At 41.4% G+C, this 27,341-nt stretch overlaps 3 protein-coding genes across 5 annotated transcripts; 2 read left to right on the forward strand and 1 right to left on the reverse strand.

The window, feature by feature from the left end:
• Positions 1 to 914: 914 nt before the first annotated feature.
• On the forward strand, positions 915 to 2,811 carry igfals (insulin-like growth factor binding protein, acid labile subunit). The gene has a single exon (XM_076081349.1). The coding sequence runs from the start codon at positions 1,009 to 1,011 to the stop codon at positions 2,809 to 2,811; it is 1,803 nt and encodes a 600-aa protein (XP_075937464.1). The 5' UTR covers positions 915 to 1,008.
• Positions 2,812 to 5,589: 2,778 nt separating this feature from the next.
• On the forward strand, positions 5,590 to 13,299 carry LOC142945306 (dynein axonemal assembly factor 8). The gene is made up of 21 exons (XM_076086722.1): positions 5,590 to 5,669; positions 6,073 to 6,231; positions 6,419 to 6,563; positions 6,645 to 6,896; positions 6,970 to 7,065; positions 7,167 to 7,358; positions 7,454 to 7,561; positions 7,663 to 7,807; positions 7,960 to 8,196; positions 8,538 to 8,692; positions 9,004 to 9,130; positions 9,341 to 9,472; positions 9,560 to 9,724; positions 9,949 to 10,233; positions 11,355 to 11,512; positions 11,609 to 11,777; positions 11,934 to 12,028; positions 12,107 to 12,221; positions 12,582 to 12,790; positions 12,891 to 12,976; positions 13,287 to 13,299. The coding sequence occupies exons 1-21, from the start codon at positions 5,590 to 5,592 to the stop codon at positions 13,297 to 13,299; spliced, it is 3,123 nt and encodes a 1,040-aa protein (XP_075942837.1).
• A 334-nt stretch (positions 13,300 to 13,633) lies between these two features.
• Positions 13,634 to 26,934, reverse strand: unkl (unk like zinc finger). Of its 3 annotated transcripts, none has more exons than XM_076086392.1 (15): positions 26,830 to 26,934; positions 25,998 to 26,207; positions 24,415 to 24,591; positions 23,944 to 24,077; positions 23,701 to 23,836; positions 23,493 to 23,610; positions 23,108 to 23,192; positions 22,460 to 22,608; positions 21,100 to 21,150; positions 20,811 to 20,988; positions 20,634 to 20,723; positions 20,299 to 20,535; positions 19,667 to 19,854; positions 19,291 to 19,548; positions 13,634 to 19,131 (listed from the first exon to the last, which is right to left on the reverse strand). In XM_076086392.1, exons 1-15 carry the CDS (start codon positions 26,892 to 26,894, stop codon positions 18,976 to 18,978), a joined length of 2,232 nt encoding a protein of 743 aa, XP_075942507.1. In that variant the 5' UTR covers positions 26,895 to 26,934; the 3' UTR covers positions 13,634 to 18,975. The 3 variants fall into 3 exon arrangements, with proteins under 3 accessions (XP_075942507.1, XP_075942505.1, XP_075942508.1); XM_076086390.1 differs by having other exon boundaries at positions 22,451 to 22,608; XM_076086393.1 differs by having other exon boundaries at positions 18,988 to 19,548; positions 22,451 to 22,608.
• Between the last annotated feature and the right edge of the window lie 407 nt (positions 26,935 to 27,341).

Raw genomic sequence — 27,341 nt, forward strand, 5'->3', positions numbered from 1 at the left:
TCGCTTTGACAATGTCGACATGCCTAAACCGAGTCGCTGCAATGCGATTGGCTGATTAGTTATTTGCTTTGACCAGCAGTTTAGGGGTGAACCTAGAGTTTAGAGTAGTATGTCTTACAGTATTACTATTTTTGGACCAAAAATGTTGCTGTGATTAGTTTAGAGTCTGCGGTATTGGGATATACAGTGTTTGTTCATTCAGTCAGGAAAAGGTGCCACTAGTCAGTTTCAAAAAGATGTTACAATTTCACAACTGTGGTCCTCAGAGAATACTTAATATGAGAAATACACTTCCAAGTTTGAGGTAACAAGTGAAATACAATTTTGCCTCATATTACCCCGTGTTAAATGTGCCCGTTATCAGGTTCAATATAAGAAAAAAGAAAATCATGAATTCAGTCAAAGGTCTGGTGCACTGGGTCCGTCGTATCTCTTCACCATATCTGTGCATCAGTTCAAATCTACAGCAAATGCACTCCGTGACAGGACCCTGGCTTTAATAAACACCAAAGGCCTTATTAGTTTGTTTGACAATAAAATAAATGTGACATTTATTAAGAATAATGGACATACAGGAACTGCAAATACTTTTTAGAATCTTAATTAAGTATGGCCAACACCTTTACTGAGGCAGTTCTCATTTTACAGACTTAACAGTACAATCATTAAGGACATTAGATTATTGTATCAAAATTATCAAAGTTGATATGATAAATATGAACCTCTGTGAAAAAAGGTCTGTACATGAAAAAAGATTTCAAAACAGGTCTAGTGGACATGCATGGGTTAAATATACATATTCAGTGCAACCTACTTTTAAAAAAAAAAAAAAAAAAAAAAAAAAAAAAAAAAAGGCTTTGGGGGCTTGGCAAACTTTCCATTCAGCATACAAACAATTGCACAAGGTTCAGTCATTCAGTGCTTCACAGCCTGTCCGCCTTGAATCAAGACCTCTCATACTCAAGGTAAGCAATATAATGTAGACCATACAGCATTAAAACAATCTAAATGTCTGAATTCTGGAGTGAACTTAGTGAGTATTTATATTTTCATTTTGATATTCCATCCACAGCCAGTATGCAAACCATTGTGCTGTTGGTGTTGTGGGTACTGGGAACATCACTGGTGTTGCCAGACCCCGACACAGCTGGAGAGAAAGTGGCCGAAGATCCCATTCCATGTTCTAAAGGATGCACCTGTCTGCATGATGACTACAGCTTGGAGCTCAACATGTACTGTAGCGCTCGTAACCTCACACAAGTCCCATTGGACATGCCCGTCTCTACTCATTCCCTCTGGCTGGATGGCAACCTGTTCACCTCCCTCCCAGCGTCGTCTTTTAAGGATCTGTCTAACCTGGACTTTTTGAATCTGCAGAGTGGCGAGCTGGTGACACTTGACCCTCAGGCTTTTAAAGGACTTCCGTCACTTGCACACATTCACCTTGAGCGAAATCGCCTCCGGGTGTTACCAGGTACGATCTTCCAGAATACACCTAACATAGCCGCAATTAGTCTGCATAACAACCAACTCACTCGTCTTGAAGAAAGACTGTTTGCAGGACTCTCACACATGTGGCTTCTAAACCTAGGGTGGAACTCATTAGCAGTTTTACCTGAGACAGCTTTCCACGACCTGCAAGGTCTGCGGGAGCTTGTTCTCGCAGGGAATAGACTCGCTTACCTGCAGCCACAGCTTCTCCAAAATCTTGCTGAGCTTAAAGAGTTGGATCTGACTGGAAATCACCTCAAGGTCATCAAAGCTAATGTGTTTGTTAAACTAACTAAACTGCAAAAGCTCTACCTGGCCCAGAATCAGATTGTGACAGTGGCACCCAGAGCCTTTGTAGGCATGAAGTCACTACGATGGATGGATCTCACAAACAACAGACTGACTTCTCTCCATGACGACACTTTCTTGGGCCTGCATAGTCTTCACGTGCTGCGTCTTTCCAACAACTCAATCACTGGAATCAGGCCCAGGACTTTCCGTGACCTGCAGTATTTAGAAGAGCTGCGACTCAGCCACAACAGGATCCGAGCCCTGGGGGAAAGGATCTTCGAGGGGCTTGGTCATCTGGAGGTTCTAGAGCTAGAGCACAACCAAGTGCAGGAGGCACAAGTGGGTAGTTTCACTGGGCTCTCTCATGTTGCTGTCATCAACTTGTCTGGAAGTTGCTTCCACATTCTGCCCGACCAAATGTTCAAAGGTCTGTCAAAGCTTCACAGCCTTCATCTGGACAGAGGTTGCCTAGCAAGAGTCACAACTCAAGCTTTCACTGGACTCTCTGGTTTACGGAGGCTTTTCTTGCAGCACAACAACATCTCTGAGGTAGAACACCAGAGTTTTGCCAACCTGGTGGGCCTATCGGGACTGGACTTGAGTTTCAACAAGTTGGAGGTTCTAACAACCCATACATTCTCTGGCCTTAAGAATTTGGAGTACTTGCTGTTGTCCAACAACGAATGTCGACAATTTTTGCAGAATGGCACAACGCAGCTACTCCCAAGACTGCGCTATCTGGACCTGAGAGATAATACCTTGACAAGCATGGTCCCTGATTTTCCAGAGAGTATGGAAAAACTTTTGCTATCTTGGAACCGGTGGAAATGCGATTGCAGTGCCCTCCCACTCAGAAACTACAGCTTGAGGAATCCGTCGGTGATTCCTCGGCAGGTGGAGACTCACGCAGAGGGTGAAGAGCCCGACACAACCATCACCATATTCAACAACATTACATGCACCAGCCCACCGCATCTAGTTGGTCAGGACCTGCGAGATATAGACAGCGAACTCTTCCAAAGCTGCTAAACAAACACGCACAGATGTGTTAAGGGATCTGGTTGGTGTAATCTGTAATAGTTTCAACAATGTACAGTATATGCTTCCAGTTTCTCATTTCAAGATTTTAAATTGTAATACGAATGCATGATTCAGGTTCCACATCTAATGTTGTCATCTGTAGCCTTTAGATAAAATGGATCCAAAATATTTTAAAGATGCTATGAATTCCTTTCAATGAAAAGACAAACAGACATATTTTGCTTCAACTAAATGCAACTGCAGCAGGCACATTGTTGACTCTCTGCAGAGAAGGGATAAATTAAAAGGAGTTTGTCTCAATCCACCTCAAATGCTTTAAGATGATTTAGTTTATATTTAGGAGTATGATCGACGGCACAAACCTCTACCAATCAGATTACCCGGAGGGGTTGTTTGACATGGAAACATGTTGAGGTATATAACAAAATGGATAGCTTTAATGCATTTTTTAAATCTTTTGATATTTTCTAAAATATATTTTAGATATCCCTTCATGTCATTGAACATGCCTTTTTCATGAGCATTTTGGGACAATTTAAATAGGGAGCAGGTAAAACCATGGCATATAGGCCTACAATTTGAAATGAAAAACTGAAATGCCATTTTCCAAAATTTTAAGTTAAGCCCATTAAGCTACAGTATGAATCCCAATTTAGTCGATAATTCACGTGATTGGGCAAACATTACCGGCAGGAAGACATATCTGTACAGCTCAGAAACTAAAATGTCTTCAAGATGTGTGTATTACTTGGTGTAGTAATGATCCATGTTTGTCACTTAAATACACTGTTGGGAAATCGTCTTCAACGCGCAATAAATGTTTTAAAACATGTATGCCTTCACTTTCTTTTCAAAATGTTCAATGCAACTTACCCACAGGGAATTCATTTATTTAACACATCATGGGACGGATGATCTTAACCACAGTATACGCACACGCACGCACACGCACACACACACACAACACACACGCCACTGATTTATACAGCAATGTCTCTTATTAATTAGTCAAATGAAAAACGTTCACAGAACAAAACTGATATAGCAAAAAAAAAAAAAGAAAGTACTTGAATAGGAACAGAGTATATGTAATATTACCTCTCAACAGTTGCCTCGGCTCACGGCTGATGCAGCACCTGCAAACGATAGCTTGCTGATTGCACTATATTCCTTTTAGCGCGAGAGAATTCAAGTTGCATTTCAACAAGCCACAATGCCCTCATGTGCACATACTTGACCTTACTAATGTTTATACACTATATTTGTGCAGTCTACTGAGCATAACCTACCTCCAACAACACGTCTCTCTCTCTCTCTCTATCTATCTCACCTGTGGGCTAATCACCTGTTCAGGTGTAAAACACGTTCCTCTCAAATGGGTTAGTTGCAATATTTCCTAAAGCACCTGAAGGCAACACTGTTGACGACACTCGAAGCGCCACGCGAAGCACACGTGCACTCCGAAGCTTTCCGTTGCCAGGGTAACTAATGAGCCTCAAGTGAGGTGGCAGATAAACGGTAACGTTACCGGACAAAATCCTTTGTTTTACCGGTAGTAATGGACATTCTGGAGAAAGTGAAACAACATCTACCGACCATCGACTTTGATTCTTCATCAGTATGTCTTTTTTCTTACTACAAATGTTATATAACTTTACTTACAACTACAAACGACACCAAAAATAATGGCTTTACGTTAATGGCTTTACGTTACAGTCCGAGAATGAAGAGATTGCCACTATATACCAAAGACCAGCTGGTCTGTCCCTGACGGTCCCGGAAGACTTTGAGCTTTTATCAACGGATGATGATGATCTAGAGGTTAGTAAGTTATACATTAGTTTCATGAGTGTTAATCGCAGAAAGGTCAGGACTCACCAAAAACGTAATCATTGATATTTGTGTGTGTCTTCTGTGTGTGTGTGTGTGTGTGTGTGTGTGTGTGTGTGTGTGTGTGTGTGTGTGTGTGTGTGTGTGTTTTCTCTCTCTCTCTCTCTCTCTGTGTGCATGTGTGTGTGTGTGTGTGTGTGTGTGTGTGTGTGTGTGTGTGTGTGTTTTCTCAATCAGGAGCTGTTGAAACCTGTAGCTCAGACCTGCTGGTCAGAAGAGAGTGGGCAGTTGGATGATGATGAACATGTGGAAGGCACTACTGTAACTGATACACAGCACTCTGATGCTGATGTTGAGGTAGGGTGTATTGATCTGCAGCCACTGTGTTCACACCAGTGTATCATGGCATTCACTAAAGACGCATCCTTTCCTTTCCTGTTCCACCATTAAAGGCAGATGCTTGTGAGAGAGGTATTGTGCAGTTGAACAGAGCCAAGCCAGATGCCTCTGTAACACCAAATGTCGACAACACAACAGTTGATGGGGGTTTTCCCGTTCTCTCATTTGCAGTGAGTTTGGCAAAGTACAAAGGTTTAAGGATAATCTCATGATTGTGGTTAATGCAGGTCAATAATCTCTCGGTGTTAAAGCTTCCTAAATACTGGTTTTGTTACACATTAACATTCAGAGGCTTGACCAGTGGGATTTGGATGATGTTCTCAAAAATCTGGACGGGCTACCTCTGCAACAATATGCGTCAGTTGAACCTTTGAAAACAAAAGCAGGTAAGTCATTATTTCACACACACCTGTTGCTATAGCAAATAATGAAGGGTTTATGGAGGATTATGGGGGGTTATGTATTTAATTTACATGATCAATTAACCTTAATGATTTAATCATAGAAGGTGCGAAGGACAGATCCCAGGGAAATATAATGGAGAGACTAGTTGCTTTCTGTAACAGCCAGTCAACCAAGTCTGTGTCCGAGCCTGTGAAAAGTCCAAACCACATCAGGTAAGTCTCATCACTGCTCATGTTCTGTGACCAGACTTGTAAGATAATGATAATAATCACCTGTTTCACGCAGACATAACAATGTGTGGAAAAAATCATCGGGGAGGTCGGAAGACGAGCTGCAGCTGAGCCAGCAGGAATGTCCCACTGTCTACATTGACCTGCGTTGCCCTGATTCTTCAATACAACCACCAAGAACATCCCTAAATCTTTCATCAGAGTCCAAATCAGCAGCCAAACGCAACAATCACCAGGAAACACCACCTGCAAAGAAACTCAATCTTAAAGTGCATGCTGGATCACGGAACGGGGACAAGTAAATATATCCTGCATTAGAAACATTTGTCACGCTTCAGTCCAGCACATTTTGTTTCAAATCATATTGTCATGTCTCTGCTTCCAGGGAAGTGACTGGAAAGAGTATGCTGCTTCAGAAAATCAGGGAGATGAACAGAAATGGAAATGGATATCCGAATGAATACGCAGACCCTACATATTCAGTGCCAGAGAATGTTCCAGAGAAACTGAACGAGAAGCTACCCCAGGCTGAGTCACACAATCTGTGGGGAGGCAGACAATCTTCTCATGTACAGGTTGAGTACAGAAACCCGAAAATGAAAAGCCCACCAACAACTCAGCGAAGAACAACCAAACAACCAAAGCAGCGGAGGTATGCCTTGGTCTTCATTCATTCAGCACATCATCGAGGATAAACAGATATATTTTAACCGTGACAATGTTTTTGATAGTGACCACCAGAGAGCACGAGTTAAGCAGACATATCAACATGAACAACAACAGCAGATTCTTAAGCAACTGGAAATTCATCGTCCACCCAAATCTGTCAATCAGAAGCAGCCAGCTGCTGAAAGGACTGATGTTCTTTATGATTTTGTAAGTGACACAGAACTCAAAATGTACATTACCAAGAAAAAAGGCCAAAACTTACAGACAGTATTATGACTTGTTTTTCAGGAAGCATCTCATCTACAGTCCATCAGCACACTACCAGCAGATATTGAAAGTAAGAGACGAATGCTACTGACCGTAGACCTCTCCAGTCCTGGCGTAGTTGGATCCAGATCTCACAGGACGAGAAAACATCTGAATTCAGCGGCAACCAAATCAGACATCTACAACACTTTAGTGGCTTGGTTTCTGTCTTTGGTTAGTGAGCAGCAGCTTCTCTCTCCTACTGTTTGTTATTGTAAAGCTGAGTTTCACCATGTAAGGGTTGCTTGCGTACGTGTATTAGGTTGGCCCTGAGCCACGTCATGAGGAAGACGAGGTTGGTGCAAAGGTCCCATTCTGGGTTGCAGGACTCCAGCAGCTGTGGACAGAGGACGGACTGGCTTTGCACGTCTTAGTTGTGGCTCGTCACTCCTATACACCAAGGGTGAACAGCAAAAAAAGCAACAAAACAAAAGAAACACACATACTCTGTAGGCTTTATATTAGCTGTGCTGATGCTGTTCCTCTTTTTTGTTTGTTTTGTAGAAAAGGGACAAAGACATCCACACACCTTTCTACAACCATGTCTGCAGGTTCCTCACTGAGACCTCGCTCACTCTAATCGCCAGCTGGCTGCCTCAGCTCAGAAACTTGCTGGACCAACAAGCCTATGCCTCACCCATCCATCTGCCCTCTTCCTGTTTAGATTGTTTCATCTCCACCACCTCCAACAAAAAGGTGATGTGCTTCAGAGAGTGTGATTCAATATCTTTTTCAAGCACATATCTTGCATTCTGTTGACTGTATTCTGCTCCCTTGGCTTTGTGTTTCAGGTTATAGATAGGACATTTGGTCTCAGTCCAGGCTTTTACTGGCAGACTGTGGAGACTCAGGAGCATGGTTGTAAGGGGAAAGAGACCACACAAGAGCTGCACACAGAAGTGAGCATGTCCCTCAACGGCGTCTGTCTTTTGATCCTAAGAAGCACTGAATCAGGTAGTGAAGGCTAAATAAATATATGTCGCTCTTATTTTTGTTGCAGGTATCGGTCGCTCTGGGGTGCAAAGCTTTCATCCTACATCCTGTCATAACACACTACACCCTCCAACTTGTTCTCGACTCGGGGCTCGATGTGTGTGGTCTGCGGCTCCTTTATCCACCGCAGGGGTTCCTGAGTGACAGTGCTGGTAAGACATGACTAAAGCCGTCTGGTCATAAAATACCCAATAACTCTCCGTCTGGCTCATTGGTCTGGTGTGCATCCTGGTTCCAACTGTGTCCTATAGGTCCTTTGTAAGTGTCTTCATTGAAGTTAAATTGTCTCCCCCCTGACTCATAGGTGCTGTACCAGTTATCCAGAGAACTGATGAGACCTGCCAGCCTGTTCTTGCCCTTGCTGTGCGGGGCCTTCATGCCCACTCAGTGTTGAAAGATCTAACTAGTTCCTTAGATCCTCTGATGCCCAGAGAGACAGATCACACACCTCTCGAGCCTCCTCTCTTCTTCTCCTCTCGACTGGCCAGCCAGGTCCACAGGGAGCTGTGCTTGTGGTTTTCAGGAAGAGTCGGAGGACAAAGTGCACACACTCACAACCGGCTTCTGAATAGGTTTGTTGTCAAAATGTCATTAGATTGTGTGAAAAACTGATTCTAAAACTGTTGTAATCAGTCACCGTCTACTTTTTGTAGAGTTGTTCCTTCGAATGACAGAAGAGGAGTCTTTCTGTGTGCTACAACGAAAGGTACTGTAACTCAACAAGGAGCCACAACTGTCAAAAGGGGGGAAACTGCCATCTGCCCACATTTCATTTTCAACTTTCATCTTTACTATCCTGCAGGAACTTTTGTTTGCAGCAAGGATAATACATTTTTTTTTACATGAGTGGAGCCACTAATCCTTCTTCCCCCCCCCGCATAGCTGACTTACTCCTGGTGGTGTCGCCTGCCGTGCCTCCATGTTGTTACGGCCAAGTGCTGTCTGTTTGTGAACGCAGAGGCTTCAGACTATGGGGGCTGCAGAGGCCACAGCTTCAGAGCAACGCAGCTGCGGTCCTTGGACTCTCCAACCAGCAGGTAGAACTACAAGCTACTCATTCAGACTTCAGACCTTCAGAAGAACAGTGTGTAGAATAGAAGGATACGATTTTACTGAGCCTCATGACTCAGTCAAATGTCAACTATTTGCTTTGTAGGGAATTTCACTATTTACTGGAGACATTGTAGAGGTGAATGGGAAAAGGGATTTTGGTTGTATGGACTTAGAGCAATGACATTTATATCGTAATGGAACATTTAGCTGCAATTGTAATCTTTACACCAAATGCACCAAATGTTACTTCTGTGTTTTTTGTCACAGTGTTGAAGCCTGTGTATATTTCCTCTAGGCTCGTGTGTTCTGCAGCCCACAGACTGTGACCCCAGATCAGGGTCAGCTGGAGCTGCCCTCTCACTGTCTGCTGTTGTTACTGAGGAAAGAAAATGCAGTGCACAACGGTGTTAGTCTGCCAGCAGGTCTGAATTCCATCACATATTATATCTAGAGCATAATTCATCTCAATAAATGACATCAAAAGTAAACACTTTAGATCAGACTTGAAAATGGATAACTAGATGTTTTTCTTCACTTGCCTCTTAGGGCTTCTGTACATTTTAGGTTTAATAATGTGAAAAGTCAGCACATGTTTCCAATAAAATCACCTTGTAGTTACTATGTTGTTTCAGCTCTAATGAGAGAATTTAAGGCACAACAGCTTCTGGGTTGCATCCAGTCCAGAGTTGATGGAGTTCAGACAGTAGAGCCAAGCTTCTGTTTCCACACTGTGCCTTACAGCAGCTACGTGTACCGTGTCTTTGGTAAGCACCGTGTGTTCCGCATCAGTAAAGTAGCAGATGCTCCTCTGCTGTTTCCCTTTACGTTTCTTTTGTATATTTGTCTTTTAGTTCAGTGTATGTGGGCAGTGCCAGATCCCTCCAGTGTGATCCTGTCCCATCAGAAGTGTTCATCCAACTCCGACATGGAGCAGGTGGCGATTTTGACCTTCTGTGGAAAGGACATGAGACAGGGCCTGAGCCTCCTACACAGAGTGCTGACAGAGGAGCCAGAAGGTGGGCGAAGTTCAACTGTAGCACAGCTTGTCCTGCGTTTTGAAACGGAAGTGGGCAGAACAAACAAAATCCACTGTCAAATACACATAGCAGCCCACACAGTTTAATGAACAGAGTAGCGAGTATGTGAGTGAATTATTTATTTAGAATACCCCCCCCCCCCCCCCCCACCTTATTTTTCAATGGTTGTAATGTTGATGATAAAGGTGATTTACAACATACAGGATTCAAGCTGCTTGGCCTGAAGTGGCTGCCTGCGTTGACTCGACTTCAGGCTCAGGAGCTGAATCCATACGAGGTGGGGCAGCAGCTCTGTCAAGACAGCGTGGACAGCCTGATGCCATCTCCTGCCCTAGTGTGTGCTCTTAAACATGTGGATGCTGTGGCTTCACTGAGGAAACTCTTACCGCAAGATGACCCCGGTAACCTCAGTGTCCTGATGTCACCCACACCTGAAGTGGCTTTCAGACAAGCCTCCCTCTTCTTCTTTGAGCATGAGATGATTCCTGGTAGGTTTGTTGAGTGCTGTATACAACATGCAATCAGATACCATGTCTAAAATCGAGTCTTTTGAGTTATATAAGGAAAAATAATAGTCTCTAATACGCCAGGAAAAGTCTCATCCCCCCACTTCTGTCCACTACAGACCACAGCGTTGTGAGGTTTCCTCCGCAAAACTGCAGTACAAAAGGTTTGTGTAAAAAAGGAAAACATCTTGAATAATATTTACAACAACCATTGATATAGTGATGTCTAAAAGTAGATTTCTAACAACAACTCAACTACAGCACAATTACATTTTTTTAGTTGTATAAATCTGTGGAATTAAACTCTCTGACTCTGCGTGCACACAGTTTTCTCTCAAAGGTCGGCCTGCCAGGATAACTACTTTTGTTGGGCAATATATTTTCCCAGAAATAATTGCGATAAACGATGTTGTAATTTTAAGAGCATTTTGTGCCACTGATATAATGATATTATAATATCATAATAATGCAAGTACACCCTTTCAAAGAGCAATGAACTGTTAATTCATAGGAATATTTATTTGACATTAAAATGTGAAATAAATAAAACATTCAAATACAACCAAAAACGACTCTCTGGCTCTGTAATCAAAAATGTGCAATGTCTGCACAATGCTCAATTCTTATAATGGTCAGGAAAAAGTTGCTGTTTACTCTGGCATCACATTGGGTAGGATGTTGGGGACATTCGTGTGCAAACAGACAAGCATGTAACACAATATTGAGGTCAGCAAAAATGATCAAGTTCACCGTACACCGTACCATACACCGTACAATAAGTCAATAACGCGAAATGATCGAGGTCATGTTGATATATGTACATTCAGACATTCAGTAAGATCTGTATGTCTTCAAATCACAAATGGGACATCATACTCAATGTGAATGTGAGGGACTGATATCTTTTGTGCAGGCTGTATAACAGTGGCAAACTATATTATCATATTAATGTCTTACTATCTAAGTTACAGTTTCTGTGAATTCTGTTACACGTTGATGTGATAATCAAGAGATACATCTTTTAGACAGAGTTGTGTTGTATAATGTGTAAGTGCGGGAAGCCATGACAGGACTTTTGAACATTCATCACGGATTCTGTTCAGATCCACAGATCACTGTGTGCCTGTTCAAGCCAACAATCTGGAATCACACGCTGGCTAAAATAGCCTGCGAACTCCAGCTGTGTGGCCTCACAATGGTGGGCCTGCATGTAGTGATCCTGGACAAAAGCACCGCCCACTCACTGCTGCCTGCAGAAAGTGTAACTGACGATGATTATCTCTCTGAAAAACAAGCTTTCCATTCATACAAAAATGTAGGCCTTGATGATTCATAAAGTGTTAACCTCTGTGTGCAGGACCCCTCAGACTTGGAGGCCCATGTGGAGTACTTGTGCTCTGGCTCCTCATTGGCTCTCTGCCTCCAGGGGGGAAATGCTGTAAGTAGGCTGCTGCATGTGCTGGACCAAGACGACTCGTCGCTGTGGACCTATCATGGCATGGCTCATTCATACAATGGCATTTATGGTCAGTGCCCTGTACTGCTAGTGCATACTGGTACACATTTAAGAACTGGATTGCTATGTGTGCAACAGTACCAGTGTATTATGTAAAGCACTTTGAATTGCCTTCAACTTGCCTCGTTTTACTGTATGGCTAAAAGGTCTGTAACCAATTTCATAGCATCAGGATCATATCAGAAAGCGATTCAGGATGTGAGGAGGTTTTTTCCAGAGGGGCTGTGCTGCACCGAGACCAGCACAATGAGACGGGAGCAGGTATGCCTATCACACACATTTCACTTACGACTGATAAAAGACAAACATTCTGCGTTTGTGCTCACTTCCTTCTTTCAGATACTCAGCGTGCGCTCAGACCCTTTAGTCTCTGTGGAGCGTGAACAGAGCTGCACATCGGCCCCTGTGGACCAGGGAAGTGCTTCCCCTTCAGGGGCATCAGGACCAAATAGAGGTTTGGACTGCTTGTCTGGTTTTATTTTGATGAACAGACAATTCTATGTATTGATAACTTGTACTAAGAGAAATGCTCTGTAAAGTCTGCAGAGCTAGGCTATGCCCTATATTCAGGTTGCATTAGTGGTGTACTCAGGTATTCATGTTTTCCTGACTATTGTCGCTCCACTGATCTCACTTTAAAGTCAAAGCATTGAAGATCTCATGGGTCACTTATCTATCAAAGCAAAATGGCTGCTTTTGAATTATTTAATCATTTATTGTGACTTTGGCAGGGACTCCTCTGGAATGATGTTGAAATATGACTCTGTTCCAGATGACCTTTGTAAACAACGTTTTGCTTGTTTATTGGTACCAGGGATACACAGTGCTCTCTGGCAGACAACCTGTCTGCTCTTACCCTTGAATGCTCCACCTCTCAGCCAAGTGCCATCCCAGCTGGCAATGCTTGAGCAGCTGCTGAGGTCAGGCTGCCATCTGGTGGCAGGTAGGATGAGCATACTGGATAATGAGCAGAGGAAACATATCGCCGAGACACTGGAAGTGTCATCAAGAGGGAACGAAAGGGTGAGAAGGTTGGCTTGGTAGTAAGTTGCTTTAGGGCCTACTTTCTTATAAACAGTGCACTCAACGGTTGGTCTTCCCTCGTCTCTCGTTTCATTAAAAGATGGCTCACCTTTACTCGGCTCCCTGTCTCATCATGGCGCTGCAAGGTAAAGCGGTTGTGAGCGGCTTCAACTTGATTCTTAGGAGGTAAGGAAAAAGAAAACTTAAAACTTCTACTTATGCGCATACATGTAGAATATGTATTTATAAATAACTCGTCCCTTTCATTGTCACACTAGTATCTACAAGGAGAGGTCAGAACTAGAAAAAGTGGGGGAAATGATAGTCTACCCAGAGTGCCAGAAAGAGGTAAATTATGAATATATCATTCATTCGTCAGCTGCTCTATGTTAACCAACCAGGTGTAATGCTGCGTTAGGATTTGTTGTATTGTCATGAAATATTGTTTTGTTTCACAAGTCACCTTTGAACTCATTTTTGTTGTTCTCTCCTGCAGGCCCAGCAGCTGATATGCTACCTATTTGAGGCCTCATTGTGCCATAAAGTTCAAATAGGTGCACAAATACAAGCATGCCAAAGGTAATGCTGTGTTAGTTGGCATTTTTATGTCTGTTTTGAAAAATGTATTTTACAATTCAACTGCTCAGGACAGACTTGTTTTAGATAATATAAATATGTTTACAAGCGACTGTAATGTAATAAAGTTAAAAAGCACCTCTTGCCTTCTCTGGTGTCCACTTCCTGTTTAATGCACAAGCAGCATTTCAGATTGTTTAGTTCGATTTTCAGATTCTTTTTTTTTTCTTCTGTAATTTGTGTTTGAGACAAAAAAGTATTCACACATTTCAGATGAAAAATTATTTTAATACTCAAGATGATAAAAATAATTTTGTGAACTCTGTAAACCATTGCATAACTGTAGTGTAACAATTGAACAAGTGTTGACAAACTAGTAATGCATTACAGAAGATATTCTGTACACAATCCTCAATGTAGAAAAGAAAAATCTAGTATTCTAAGACTCGCACCTATTTCTGTGTTTACAACACAAAACATATCGATATACCAACAGAATCATTCTACAGTTATCAGTAGAGAATTCTACACAAAGCTCGTCACAAAGTAAGGGACATATTGTTTAATCTATAAATAATGTCTAAACCCACGGACATTAAGTAAATCAAGCCATGAAATGCAGTTTCCTCAGATTTAACACATCATCTATTAAATCTCTGCATCACACTGAGAAAAATACATTTCTTTACTCAATTTCCTCATTATGCTGACAAATAGATATTTGAAAACTTGCATTTGTTTTAGTACTAATACATTTTATTGAATAGTAATTCGCAACTAGATGCTACATCATAATGAATTAACTGAGCTCCATAATATCCAGTGACCTGTTCATTTAATATCTAATTTAGAACAATACATTCAATATTTCAGGGCTTCGATGTTAGAATAACATTTCTACTGACATTTTCTAAAGAGTATGGAACAACTGCTTCCACATTCAGATCATTTACTTTTGACAACACCTGCTGTGCTCGTATTTTACTTAATTTGAAAAGCTCCATACATCATATACATGTACAAGATTGCATAAATTTTCAGGCTCCATTTTCATAATATTAAAAACAAAAAGACAACACAACAACTAACAATAATGCAAAATAGATGAAACTATTCCAAAGCAGAGCGCAATGACACATCTGGTACAGTTAATTTACAAGAGTCCCTATTTGGTGCTTTTCCTTACAATTGAGTTTTTGGTGCCAAATGACTTATTGAGATCAAAATTGTGTATTCGATGGTTAAGTATTGCTGTTCTTTTTGTTCTTTTGTATAATTGTATGGCAAATACAGACCGAGACAGACGACCAGCAGTCGTTTCTAACCTTTGTGTCCTCTGGAACTGGTGAAGCAAATCTCATTAGATCAGCCTTTTTCCTTTCAGCTCAAGTGGCCTTAATCTAGAGGCTCATTTAGCGATCGCATTGTGGTCCACACAAATATTCTAAGGCACTGGAATTTTAAATTCTAATTAAGCATGTCATATTTTGCCATCTTACTGAGAGCAACCACCGTCTCGGAGACGTATTCTCTTCATACCGATCAAAATGATGTAATCATTAAAGGCACCGATGTACTTGAAAATGTAGCTCAATTCAGCAAATCTCAAGAAATGAAAGCTGTGCTTATCAAGTGACTTTTTTATATATATTTTTTAATTGGGGAAAGTAGACCACTTGAGAGACCAACAACAAATTACGAATAACAACTCAGTTTTAATTACGTCTGTATCTGCCATTATCGTTTCTCACAATCACCACCTCTCCCGTCATTTTACAGAAACAAAAACTAATTTGGACCACTGCTTCAAGAAATAGAAACCAAAGAGTCAGATAGAAAGAAAGCCCCTTACAGTCACCGCAGGCCGATCATAACAGCATATAATGCATAACCATCCAAGTCCAAAGCGATTATGTAGTCAACAAACAAAGGTGTATATTTGACCTTTGACATTCCTTCACTGTAGACGACTTTTATACCGACACTGAATCCTCTCAGCCAGTATCACACAAACCTGCCATAGACGTCAACTTAACACAAAACCTAATTTACAAATACACATTGTGTAAGGATGTGACCCATGGATGCATTGTTAACCATTTCTGTATCAACTCACTATCGCTAACTTAAGATAGAAAAAAGATGCCATTAATTGCTGTTAATGAACATTATCTATTTAAGGTACTAGGTGATTACTGTTTTAAATCAATTTAGGTTTATTACTGAAACAAAACAAATGATGAAATGTAGCAAAAAAGAAAGAACAGTTCAAGTCTTTGGTAAAACTGCAAAACAATGGGCTCAAGTCCATTAATGTAAGCAAAAGCCATTGGCATAGTCCTGTTGTTTACTCAATAGGAGGAGATATGTCTTACTGAATAAAATATTGAAGCAAAAAATCCGTCCAAAAACAGAATTCCTGCCCCTCACTATGCTGTCTCAGTTTCATCCAGATGGCCTTGGTGCTCTGCCATTTAAACTGTGGATCAGACCAGCGCTGTTCACAACTACAGGCTGATCCGTCCGATCATACCGGAGGAAATATTTGAATTCTGTTCACGGGTAAATCTTCTCCTCAGAACACCACTTTGGTTGTTTTTTAGATTCCCTCACTAGACATCATTAGTTACGTTGGCTTCACGTCGACCAGAGGACAGAGTGAAACTAGCTCTAGCGTACACCGGGGGACAGAAACACAACAAATGTACGTTCACCTTCGCTCAATGTTAAAAAGGTCTGTGACATCATCCTCAGCGATATAGAAAAGTACTGAACCTTTGACTCGGATTTACAAATCAATACTTCGATCAAGTACGATTTAGTTAAAGTCGATGCAGAAGAGAGAATATTTCATAGTTTTGGAAATCTGAGCTGTGGATGCACAACATTCAAACATCTAAATGTATAACAAGAAACTACATTAATATCTTTTCCAGCAGCAGCGAAGCTCGCAGAAGTTATTAAGCCTTTACTACACTAATAATTAGTACACAAATATCCTGGCAGTGTGACACAGTGCAAATGTTTTCCTCATTTTTTCTGTTGTTTTTTGAAGCTGGTTAATATATCGCATAACATGCAATACCAGAAGTAGGCTAAGCCTGCCTTTTATGCTGCAATATAATGAAGTCACAAATCATATAAATGCTGAAATACCATAACCGTTCTGGATTCTTGTCCTCTGAGTTGCTTCATTGTCATTTATATGAATGTAAACAATGCATTTTCCCATATTTAGAAGTAGCAAAAAGTGTACCTGGAGATACATGATGTTCTATTGAATTGAAGGAATACAAAGTTCTTTTTAACACAGTAGAAGGTCATTTCAATTAGAGGAAGCCAAGCACAAGTCCTGTCCAATCTACGAGTCAACTCCAGACTTCTTCATTCACTGCAGAATCATTACACAAACAAATGAAAGTGACTAAAACGGTCTAAAAAGCATTTGTATATGTTAATATACAATCTGTCCTGTTTGCATACTCCCAAACATTGAATTGTAAAAACCTAATTTCAAAGACTGAAGCTGCACCGAAAGAGCACCACGACCACGGAGTGAGCGGGCGGGTCGTTGGAGGGGAGGACACGGGCGCTGACGAGCTTTCGTTTTCAGTTATCTTCTGCAGAAAAACTTCATCAGATTGGGCCAAATACTCCGGCATATATTTATACATACACGTATCTAGTCATACACATGTCACCGTTTCTGCAAAGTCAAACCAGACACGCTGTGCACAAGCTTCGACTACTTGTGATTCGCTCTGAAAACTCGACACATGACCTTTTTAACTAAGGCAAGGCACTTTAGAGTTAGAGGCCGATATGTTCTAGACACGGTCAAGAGACTAGATTCCTACAAAAATCACCACCTCAGGCTTTTAGCAAATACAATACATGCTCTTCTAATAGACTAAGCTCTATAGATCTCTACAAAACAACCCAACTGATTGAATTACAGCCTTAACATGTAGCATGTGCCTTACAGCTGCTGGTTATGCCTAAAATACATTTTAAATTTGCACTTATTTGATTGAAGTTTTATAAATCTAGCTATGAAAGTAGAAACCATTACGTACTTTTCTATGAAATCTGAATATCTAGAACCATGCCATGATTTTACAATAGGAAACATGAAATATCCAAATGATGTTTCACAGTACACACAAAAGCTTCAGACATTAGCTTATATAGAAAATATAAATCTACAAAAGAAGCTCAAAAGAATACCTACAAAGCAGCTTAAAGCAAATGTCTATATACCCTTTAATAAAGTCGCAGGTCAACAAAGTGCTTCCATAACAAATCAAACTTAATGATGCTTGACTGGCTGCATTTAAAAAGATGTTTATGAAAACGTGGCTTTATTTAAAGAGGAACACAAAGACGGGTCGTGTGTGTTGTCGTTTCCTTGGTTGGTGTGATGACAGACACCTTATTGGAGGTGAAACATTTTACAAATCTGCATATTCAGTCTCTAGAGTTGGACAATACTTTGCCCAAAGATTTCATTTTTTCATCAATTAGTCCTTATAGTTGTGAATGCAAGTGTGTATTAAGTATTAATTCCTCAGAGCATGGAGCTTCCAAGTGTTCTAGCAGAAAGCGACCCGTTCCACACGCTCTGTAAATGGTATGAGCGCACACATTTCTTTTCTGGAATTTCAGACCGATGAGGTCAGAACTAAAATATGACTTCCTAATTAAGCATCAGTCACATTCAGGTTCTTGGATATCTGGTTTCTGGATTTGCTCCCCAAAGCTCCCGAGTGAATTCTTTGATTTATTGTATTCCTCTTTAAACGAATGAAAAATCTGCTTTGAGTTTTGCCCATTTTATGTTTAACACCAGTGGAGCTGTTGAGTGAGTGAACTCTACATTTCCTGGCAGTATGTTGATTCTTTGCATCTGAAAGTGAAAAATGACCGTAAGACTTACAGTATGAGAAAGACACAGGAGTTGTTTTATACCTCATTTTAAAACTAGAGATAGAATATTAAAGTTACAGTGAGTAAGTTCTCTTTCTTCAAATACAATAATCTGATGTAACAGATCTATTAAAATCTTTTTTTAATACACATTTCCTCAGTCCATTAACACGAGAGAAGAAATACAAACTTACACTCATTAATGTCTCCGAGTATGTTTATCAATCCCGTTTGCAATTTTATTTTTAAACTGTACTTTTCTATTTACTGTAAGAGCAATATATCCGGTTGGCAATGCATATCAGCCAAAACGTACTGCTGACAAATATACAAAATATAGACTTCTGGACACAAGACACACGTCCTCTAGAGAGACTGATGATTGGAGGAAAGGGCACAGCGAGTTCATTTAATATTCTAATTTGAGTGCGTGGCTTTCCATTCAGAAAGCTATCGGGTTGAGCGATGTTAATGTGCACATAAAATGAGCAAAAACTATAATGATTAAACCCCCTGTACACAGTCTGATTCATAATACTACTTGCTTTCTCAGTCAAACACCATCGTGTTCTAAATCAATTCAATCACTGTACGAAACAGACATTGCTATTTAGAAAATGGAATATCTATTAGTAGTTTTTCAAAGGGCTAAATCTTTAAATAGTACCTCGAGTAATTGTACATCACCACTTCATTATCTTTGCTCTGCAATAGGGACACTCGGTTTTACTCGGTGCACAGTTCTCACATAGTACATAATGTTGGCACGGCTGCAGAACAATGCAGCGATCATGCTTTTGGCAAACTATACATTTCTTTGACTGAAGCTGATATATTACCTGTTGGGAAAGAAAAGAATGAATATCAGCTGCAACTAAGGGAAATACAATCCATGCAGACTTTTCAAATGAGCATGCTTGATGACAAAAGAACGTAGATCTGAATGAGAAAACTAGAGGCTACAAACGAAAATCTGTGTGTGATCTAGTCTGTCTTACCCCGTCTATAAGGTCTAGGTCATTACGCAGCTGACTCTGGATGGAGTGAAGCTTTGACAGGGGGAGCTTGTCCAGCTCTCTATAGCTACGAAGAAGGGGTGTTCCAGGGGTGCGACAAAGCACATCAAAGTCCCCTTGGAGCTCTTTCAGCTTGCGCTCCGTTTCCTCCCGTTTCTGTTCTGCCAGCTGCCGCTCGGCCTCGGACGTTTTCGCTTGTTCCTTTGCTTCGCGAGCATCTTTCTGGCAAGCTTCACAGGCCTGGAACAAAGTGGAGTCTTGGGATTAGAAGAAGAAAACTTGCCACCGATGAAAAGGGAAATCATTCTGATACTAAATACGATATGTAATGCAATGGGAGCGCATTTAGAACACTGACTTGTTTGACCTGATGCCAGGCCTCCTCCCATTGTTTGATCTTCCTCTTGGCCTCGTCCAGGTCTCTGAAGAGGCGGGCTAGATCCGCACTGCTGGTTCCGGAGGTTAGGCTGCTGAAAACTGGAGATGGACTCGGTGAAAAGCTGCCACTCACAAAGTCCCAAATGCTGCTCGCCCCTCCATTCAAGCCTAGGGGAGGGATGTGACACAATCACAAGAGCAAGCATCAAATGAATTGTTAGTTGGGGATGAAAAGTTAAAAATAATTCAGAGCTCTCTGATAATTCAAACTATTTCAATTCATCCTGAACTGATGGTTTTTATAGAAGTGATTTAGCTTTGAGAAGTGAATCTTTCTTGTTGCTTCATGGGGTAAAATATTGTTTCAATTAAACTCTCAGTACCTCTCAGTCTATTCTGCACATGGAACTAGATCACACATTTAGGTAAAGTTGATGGAAGTGCTCAATACTTAAGTACGCTAAAACTATATGACTATAACAGAGTAGTGGTGCAGTAAATCTAGAAGAATCTTAAACTACTTTCATTGACATATAAGACGTTGAGACTCAAACCTGAAGTCAAATGCGTTCCAACTCACTTATCACAAACCGCCTGATGCTATCAGCTTACCCAAAGAATTCTGGGAAGAGGAGGTGGGGGTTCCCAGCAGGCCATGCTCTAGCTTGGCTAACATGTTCGAAGGTTGATTCTGCTGCGATAACGTGGCAGACAGCAGGGACTGCGACAGAGACTGGGAGAGGGAGCTCAGCGGGGAGGTGGAGAGCGACGACGAGGAATTAAATGAGGACGATCGAGCCAGGGAGCCAGGAATGTTGACAGGGGCGGAGCCACCGAGCACCCTTTGATCTGTGGGGACAAAGTAATGACAAGCAAACTATGGTGAGACCATTTGGGATCAACTGCTCGAACCACTGAAAGTACGATAACAAACTAGGTGTCCTTACTTGCCAGTCCCACGCTGTTGTCTTGCTCCTCTAACTCCTTATCAAGAGATGCAACATTAATGTCACTGAAGTTGAGGTCCAAAGCGGATCCTGAGGGAGAACAAAATACATCCAGCGGTCATCTTACCACAGAATACACAGTGAGAGCTCGATCCTGTTACAGTCGACTTGACATACCTATGACGGACTCCACTGTGTTGCTCCCCGGATAGAAAGGAGTGGCTTTTGCATTCATGGTTGATAAGGTGGTGGGTGAAGAACTATCTGAGCCAATACTAGAGGCCAAGCTGGATGTTATGCTGGAGGTAAAGCTTGATGCCAAAGGGTTCACCGCAGAGAATACAGTATTTTGTTTCTAAAAGGAGAGCACAAAAGGCATTTGTTTGATTTGCAATTAAATCAATGCATTATATATTATGTAATACCATCAATCTATCGCTACAAAGTAACACATTGAAGCACAAACCTGTTTTTCTTGGTCCATTAACTTGTGATCCATCTGTCCCTTGTTCTTAATCTAAAAGTGTTCAAACACAGAAACAGCACATTTTTAATGACAAAACTACATTTGACATAATATCTAATATCTAAGCTAATGCAGCAGAAAACTAAATGAAGTGGACCTTTGGCCCTTAGCCATGGTTGACTTTACCCAGAGGAGCCAGCTGTGACATCATGACGCGCTCTGGAGCTGCGCTGAATACTTGTAGTTCTTGTTTCTTGTAACTTTCCCCTGAATTACATCCGATCAGAATCAGAGGTGTGTTGACTGAACATGTAACCGGACTCTTTCTGCCACCTGTAGCTCTAGTATTGATTTAAAACCAGTTCAACCACGATGATAGAATCAGACACGTTTACTGTGAGTGGGCTGCAACATCATGTAACTACGCTTCTTAGTGTAAAGGTACAAATACTCCTGGCTGTGTTTGCATCGTGAACTTATATTTTAGGCAGTATGATTGCAAGATAGAGCCTCTCAGAATATTAACAAAATGCAACGTGAATTATGAATATCAACAATGAGCATTTTGCTGGCCAGTCACCCAGGTATAAACTACTGGATACTCTCATCACGTGGTAAGATACGATTGAGTTGTTTGTAAAGAACACCCAACACATGAAATCATCTAAAACAAAGCAATTAATGGAGAAATGTCTCAAATGAAAATGACATGAATGAGAAATAAACAAAAGAGTAATGGAAAATGAATGACAGCAACACATTGACAGTGAAGGCCTACGCTGTGTCTGTGAGTTGTACTCTTCCTAAAGCTGAAGAGAGCAGTCTGTATACCTGATCCTCTCGTTCAAAGCCCGGAGCTCTAGGATAGTTAGACGTCAGAGAGGAGACGCTGGATGTGCTGGACTCTGAACATAAACTAGTATTAGTTAAGGATTTGGGCCTGCTGATGGATCCCACTGGGGATAACAAACTGTCACTTCCTGAGCTTGGAGTTAGTCGAGCTATTAGAACATGAAACCTGAGAAAGAGAAGTGCAAATGATCTTAATAAAAAATGATGATAAAAAATAAAAGCATTATTCTGAACGGACTAGAGAATCTCTCTGAGATTGAGAATGTAATAATGAATGAAATATAGTCTTAAATAGCACTTTCAATGAGAAATCGCCTCCGTTCTTTTAAAACAGCGTAGTCATGAAATGTAAAACAGTAAAGGAAATGGTACCAATGACAAATCAATGTATAAAGAAAATGCCAACAGCGAAATGAGAGCACGGTAAACAAACACCTTGGACGAGTTGATTGGGATACATTCTCTATTGAGCACTGACATAGCAACAGAGGAAACATACACTTCCTACTTGTCCGTTGCTACTGGCTGCGGAGTTGCCTCCACTGTTCCACTCACTGACGGGACACTCTGAATACTGCTGGGAGCTCAGCTGGGACTGGGAACTGGACTGCATCACGGTCAGCAATGAGCTCATGGTCTCTTCTGTAGAGGGAATCCCTGAAAGGATCAAAATACATATTCAATTCATATAGTGTGCAAACAACCAGGTGGCAAAGAGCTGCCATCCAATAAAATATCTTGTGACTAAATCAATCTAAAAAGGTAAATAGTGCGTCTGACTATAATGAAAGAATCTGTGTGTGTGTGTGTGTGTGTGTGTGTGTCCTTTGAAAGAGAAGTGTTCATCTTATCTACGTCACACTTGGTGGGTTTATTGCTGCGGACCCAAGGACATGCAGTGTCGAAGTTGGTGCAATTCATTTTATAAACCTGTAATAAACGAGCGATATCGCTTCAGGGCTCTGAGAACAGTCCAGCATGTTGTGGTCAGCGGGTTTTTGCAAGTCAGCCGGTCTGCAGTTCACTTTTGCTGCTGGATGCACTAACGTTACAACTAAGCTCTTCTCAACAAGGGCATGCGCTTTACTACAAATCTCACGGATTTGTAATTCTCTACTTTCGTACAGAAACAGTATTTAGACGAACTTTCACTTACTTTCTACATGTGCAAATGCACAGAACGGTCCTCTGGGACAGTACCCAGTCTGTCGCATATCATTGCATTTGGTAGATTTGTAGATCTTAAGAGAAACAAACAAAACAAAAGACACGCCAATAAGAGACAAAGTGAAGATGTGTGTTTGTAGAAAAACTAGTCAACCACCAATGACGCTACAATATAATATTAACCGAATAATTAAACATCAATTAATATCTTGAACTTGCAGCAGGATTACAGCCAAAAACTATTACTACACATTATCTGTATTTTGGCTTTTTTGATAAGTAGTCAGTTTTAGGGCTTGGGTATTATATTTACATTTCACTATGGTGAAGAGGAAAGCTCTGACCTTATTTTCTGAAAAACACAACTCACTTACCTCTGGGTGAAACTGCTGTTCAGTGCGAGAATGACAATACTGGCAACTGTCTCCACTGTCACACTTTGAGGGTTCGCCCCATTCATCCCCATGTTTCACATTAGGGCACGGAGTAGACCTGAAGTCATAGAGTTAGAACCCTTAACCCATCACATTTACACAGCTCCATACAATTTGTTATTCTAACTTAAACTGAGTAATATCTTACCGATATTTGAACTTCCTGGGATTTCGTCTTCGGTCTCTACTGTTGTGGTAGTGGGGGCAGGCGTAGCCCTGTCTGCATAGTCTTGGGGGCTTAGTACACTGGTCTGTTTTGTAGTTGGCTAAAACAAAGTTGGAATCTGCAAAAAAAATGGCACAAAGTATGAATGTGCTTTTATTTTGAAGGAAACTAGCAAGTGTGTTGGTATTGCATGAGCCCGTTATCATCAAAGTGAGGCGTACTCACCTTGCCACCGGGGGTCTTCTGTCAGAGTTTTCTCAATCATAGCTTGGCTGGCTAACACGCCCGGCTGCAGATCAGGAATACCTTCCCCAGATCCCAGCTGTCCATTCTGAAGGGCCTCTTGTGCTTGAATCTCTCTGTGCACACACAAACAATGTTATCTCTATTTCCAGTTCCTCAAAAAGTAATATATATATATTATATATATATATGAAAGATCTGGCTGAACACCCGTAAGCTTATTTGTTATCTAAAAGAGTTTAATGTATCATAAAGTTCTCTAACATAACAAATCACCATTAAAGTTCATTGTGACACCGTATACTGGACCATCTGTCATATACCCTCCCTATATATACATTATGTATACGCAGGTGGAACAGCATATGTGAGGGTGATATAATTCATTAATAAAATACATCTTAGAAAGATAAGGTAATAATTCTACATTCAGCCCACTGTTTGCTTTGTCACCTGATATCATAGACCGGAGGTCGGAGATCATGTGGCCCGTGAGCGAAAGCACAGTGGAGTCCATTCTTCACACAATGCCCCCGAGCGTCCGTCTCATGGATACAAGTGCCCGTCTTGTAATAGCGTAGATGGTACTTGCGCTCCGTGTCGCCAGTGGTCCGGTGTAAATAAGGACAGCTAAGGAGGCAAGGACACAACATCGAAAAATGTAATTAGCCGAGCTAAATAAAAATTAAATGAAAAAAAAAAAAAAAAAGAGTTATGCCATTAAAATAATGAAGACAATGTGGCGCCCAAACCTCAAATCTGTCCAAAACAAACTTACCACACGATCTTTATATAGTTGCACACTACTTTTAATCAACAATAAGACTCTGCTGTGGGTGCAGGGCCTCTGGAGATGTTTGGTCAAAAAGCCTCTTAAATAAACCAAATTTTCCTTTCTTGAGTAGCAACAGTTGCTATGGCAACACATTAAGGTCATACAAAAATAGCCGCCATTGGCAGAGGAGGAATAGCAGTCGTTCATTTTCCATTAGTTCAATAATCTTATTTCTATGTGGGACTCAATTAAAAGGCATTTTTAATTCCCAGTCACACAGAGAGGCCGCCGCCCCTTCTGAGGATCTAGTTTCTGAGACTTTAGTCAACACGTACGATAACGCTCGACTCCTCTAGAGCCACAAGCCCGGCACTAAATGTTAAAATAACAGTAGCACCAGCAGTGAATGAAATGCTGGAGGGCTCCCACAGACACGCTGTCAAGCAGCCGCATCTCAAAGACAAAGAGGTGCGGCTCATGTCACATGAAGGGTGAGTCCAATCTGAAATGTTAAATTTAGTTCTCTACATGCAACAACACAAAGAAGTGGCCGTGCAATCATGCATCTGTAACATGCGGCCAACATCTGGAGCAACATCACACCTTTCAGATACTCAATGATGAACACTGCTTACCAAGCAACTACCTATGAAACCATGTTTTCATGGGTAAATAAATAATTCATTCAAAAATAAACAGCTCCTGCATTAAATTAGCTTTTATAACCAGTCTGGCATTTTATAACCTCAACTCAGCTGATGTGCACATATTACATTAAACAGAGCTCGTGTATCCTACACACTTGTGTTGCTGTACAGCAAGCTGGTAAAAGAGTTTTTAATATATGAGAATTTCCCTCAAAATACACAAACATAATAAAAACACATGCTTTCAGTCCCCTACAAACATCACTACAAAACAGTTAGCTCCTTCTTGGTCTACGGACAATAACAAAGTGCTGCAGCTTCTCACTGTTTGTTTCAGTCACATGAAACAATGAAGTACTACTTGTATCCACACAATGCCTCCCAATGAAGACACACCTCAGCCCCAAGCCATTAAAAGGACATATAAACACTTCTCTACTTCATGAAATGTCCCCTGCTTTATATACATGTATGTTTGTGGCAGTAGTCTGATTTATTTCATAAATCTAGTCCTCATCCCAAACATGGCAGCAAAACATCAGTCAGTAGTCAGCAGCTGCACCACCACACCTTCCATGAAGCTGGAGGATGTTATGACTGAAACTGGGACTTACTCGTCTCCATCTGGACAGATGCCTGTAGTCTCGTCGTATTTGGTGCAGTACACGTCGGGGCTGTAGTTAAAAGTGCCGTCTCTTCTTCTGATGGGACGTCTTCTCCGCTGGTTGAGAAAGTGCCAATGAAAGCACGTAAACGGTCTGTGCTGCGTACACTTGTGCTGGAGGAACAACGGGCACTGCTCTGTCCTGAACTCCTTTAAGTATCTGAAACAATAAGGAACATGTAGAATCACGAGCCGCGTTTTAACATGAATGTTTGCACCAGGAAAAGTTCAAAGACAGCGTGCTGTCGTGTTATGTGGCTCGTGTTGTAGCCCACTGTATGTTGTGGGTCACTAACGTTAGCTTGCTATTCACAGAGCAAACTACGCAAGTATTCCGACCTAACGTTGGCTGGAAGTCCCCGAGCGTACGTCTATAAATGTGCGTAGCAAGGGGGAACTCAAAATAAGGCCGAGCTATTTACAAGCAGACTGGTTAGCGAGTTCCTGGCTAATCATTTAGCAAACCAAGTTGACGGTTTTACATTCAAGGGATTACTAAAACAATGTCCCAACTCGGTAAAACAATTGTTTACGGTTCCGTTAACGCCTGGCTTGTGAATTAAGTGCTTTAAGATGTCCGTGTTTCCTGCATTAGGGTTGATGTCGTTCGCGTGCAGTCGTTGTTTGCTAAGTGACGTTAGGTAGTCACAATGCCTGGAAAAGCACCATGTTTTGAACGCACACACAAGAGTTGAGGAATGCAAGAAATGCTAACGCGCGCATGCAAATAACCCTTTTAACAACGAGCGATTTAGTTGTTTCTGCGCAGCAGCTTTACTCACGTATAGTGGGTAGGTTTCTCGGTTTGAGGAGACGCATTGGCCGCCGTTTTCGAAACCGACGGCATTTTCAGTCAAAACAATGAACTGCGCATGCGCTCAGATCTGTTGCTCGCGTGCGTACACGTCCGCCTGCAAGCCAGCGCACTCTGCAAACATTGAAGCAGGGGGCGCTGCAAAGATGGGACCGTGACATTTTCCCCTCTATTGTTACACCTGCTGCGGGAACGAAATTAAAATAATGACAATAACAACAACATTGAGGAATATTTCCCCAACGTTCATAACAATGACGCCCCCCCCCCTATTTCAAAGATCCTCAAAGCAGGATTTGAAAATACTGAGTTTATCAGTATTTCTTCTACCAGTGGATCCCCAGCCCTCCCCACCATCATCAAGTTCAATGAGCCACCAAAAAAAAGGAGAAGAGTCTATTTATTTCATTTTCTTCAGCCTAATATCTACAGAAAAGTGCTGGAGGATAAAAAAAGTTCTTTGGCCTAAAATAGTCATAT

The sequence above is a fragment of the Anarhichas minor genome, unplaced genomic scaffold, assembly GCF_050575085.1.
Source record: "Anarhichas minor isolate MPS153535 unplaced genomic scaffold, ASM5057508v1 ptg000007l, whole genome shotgun sequence".
Classification (NCBI taxonomy): Eukaryota; Metazoa; Chordata; class Actinopteri; order Perciformes; family Anarhichadidae; genus Anarhichas; species Anarhichas minor.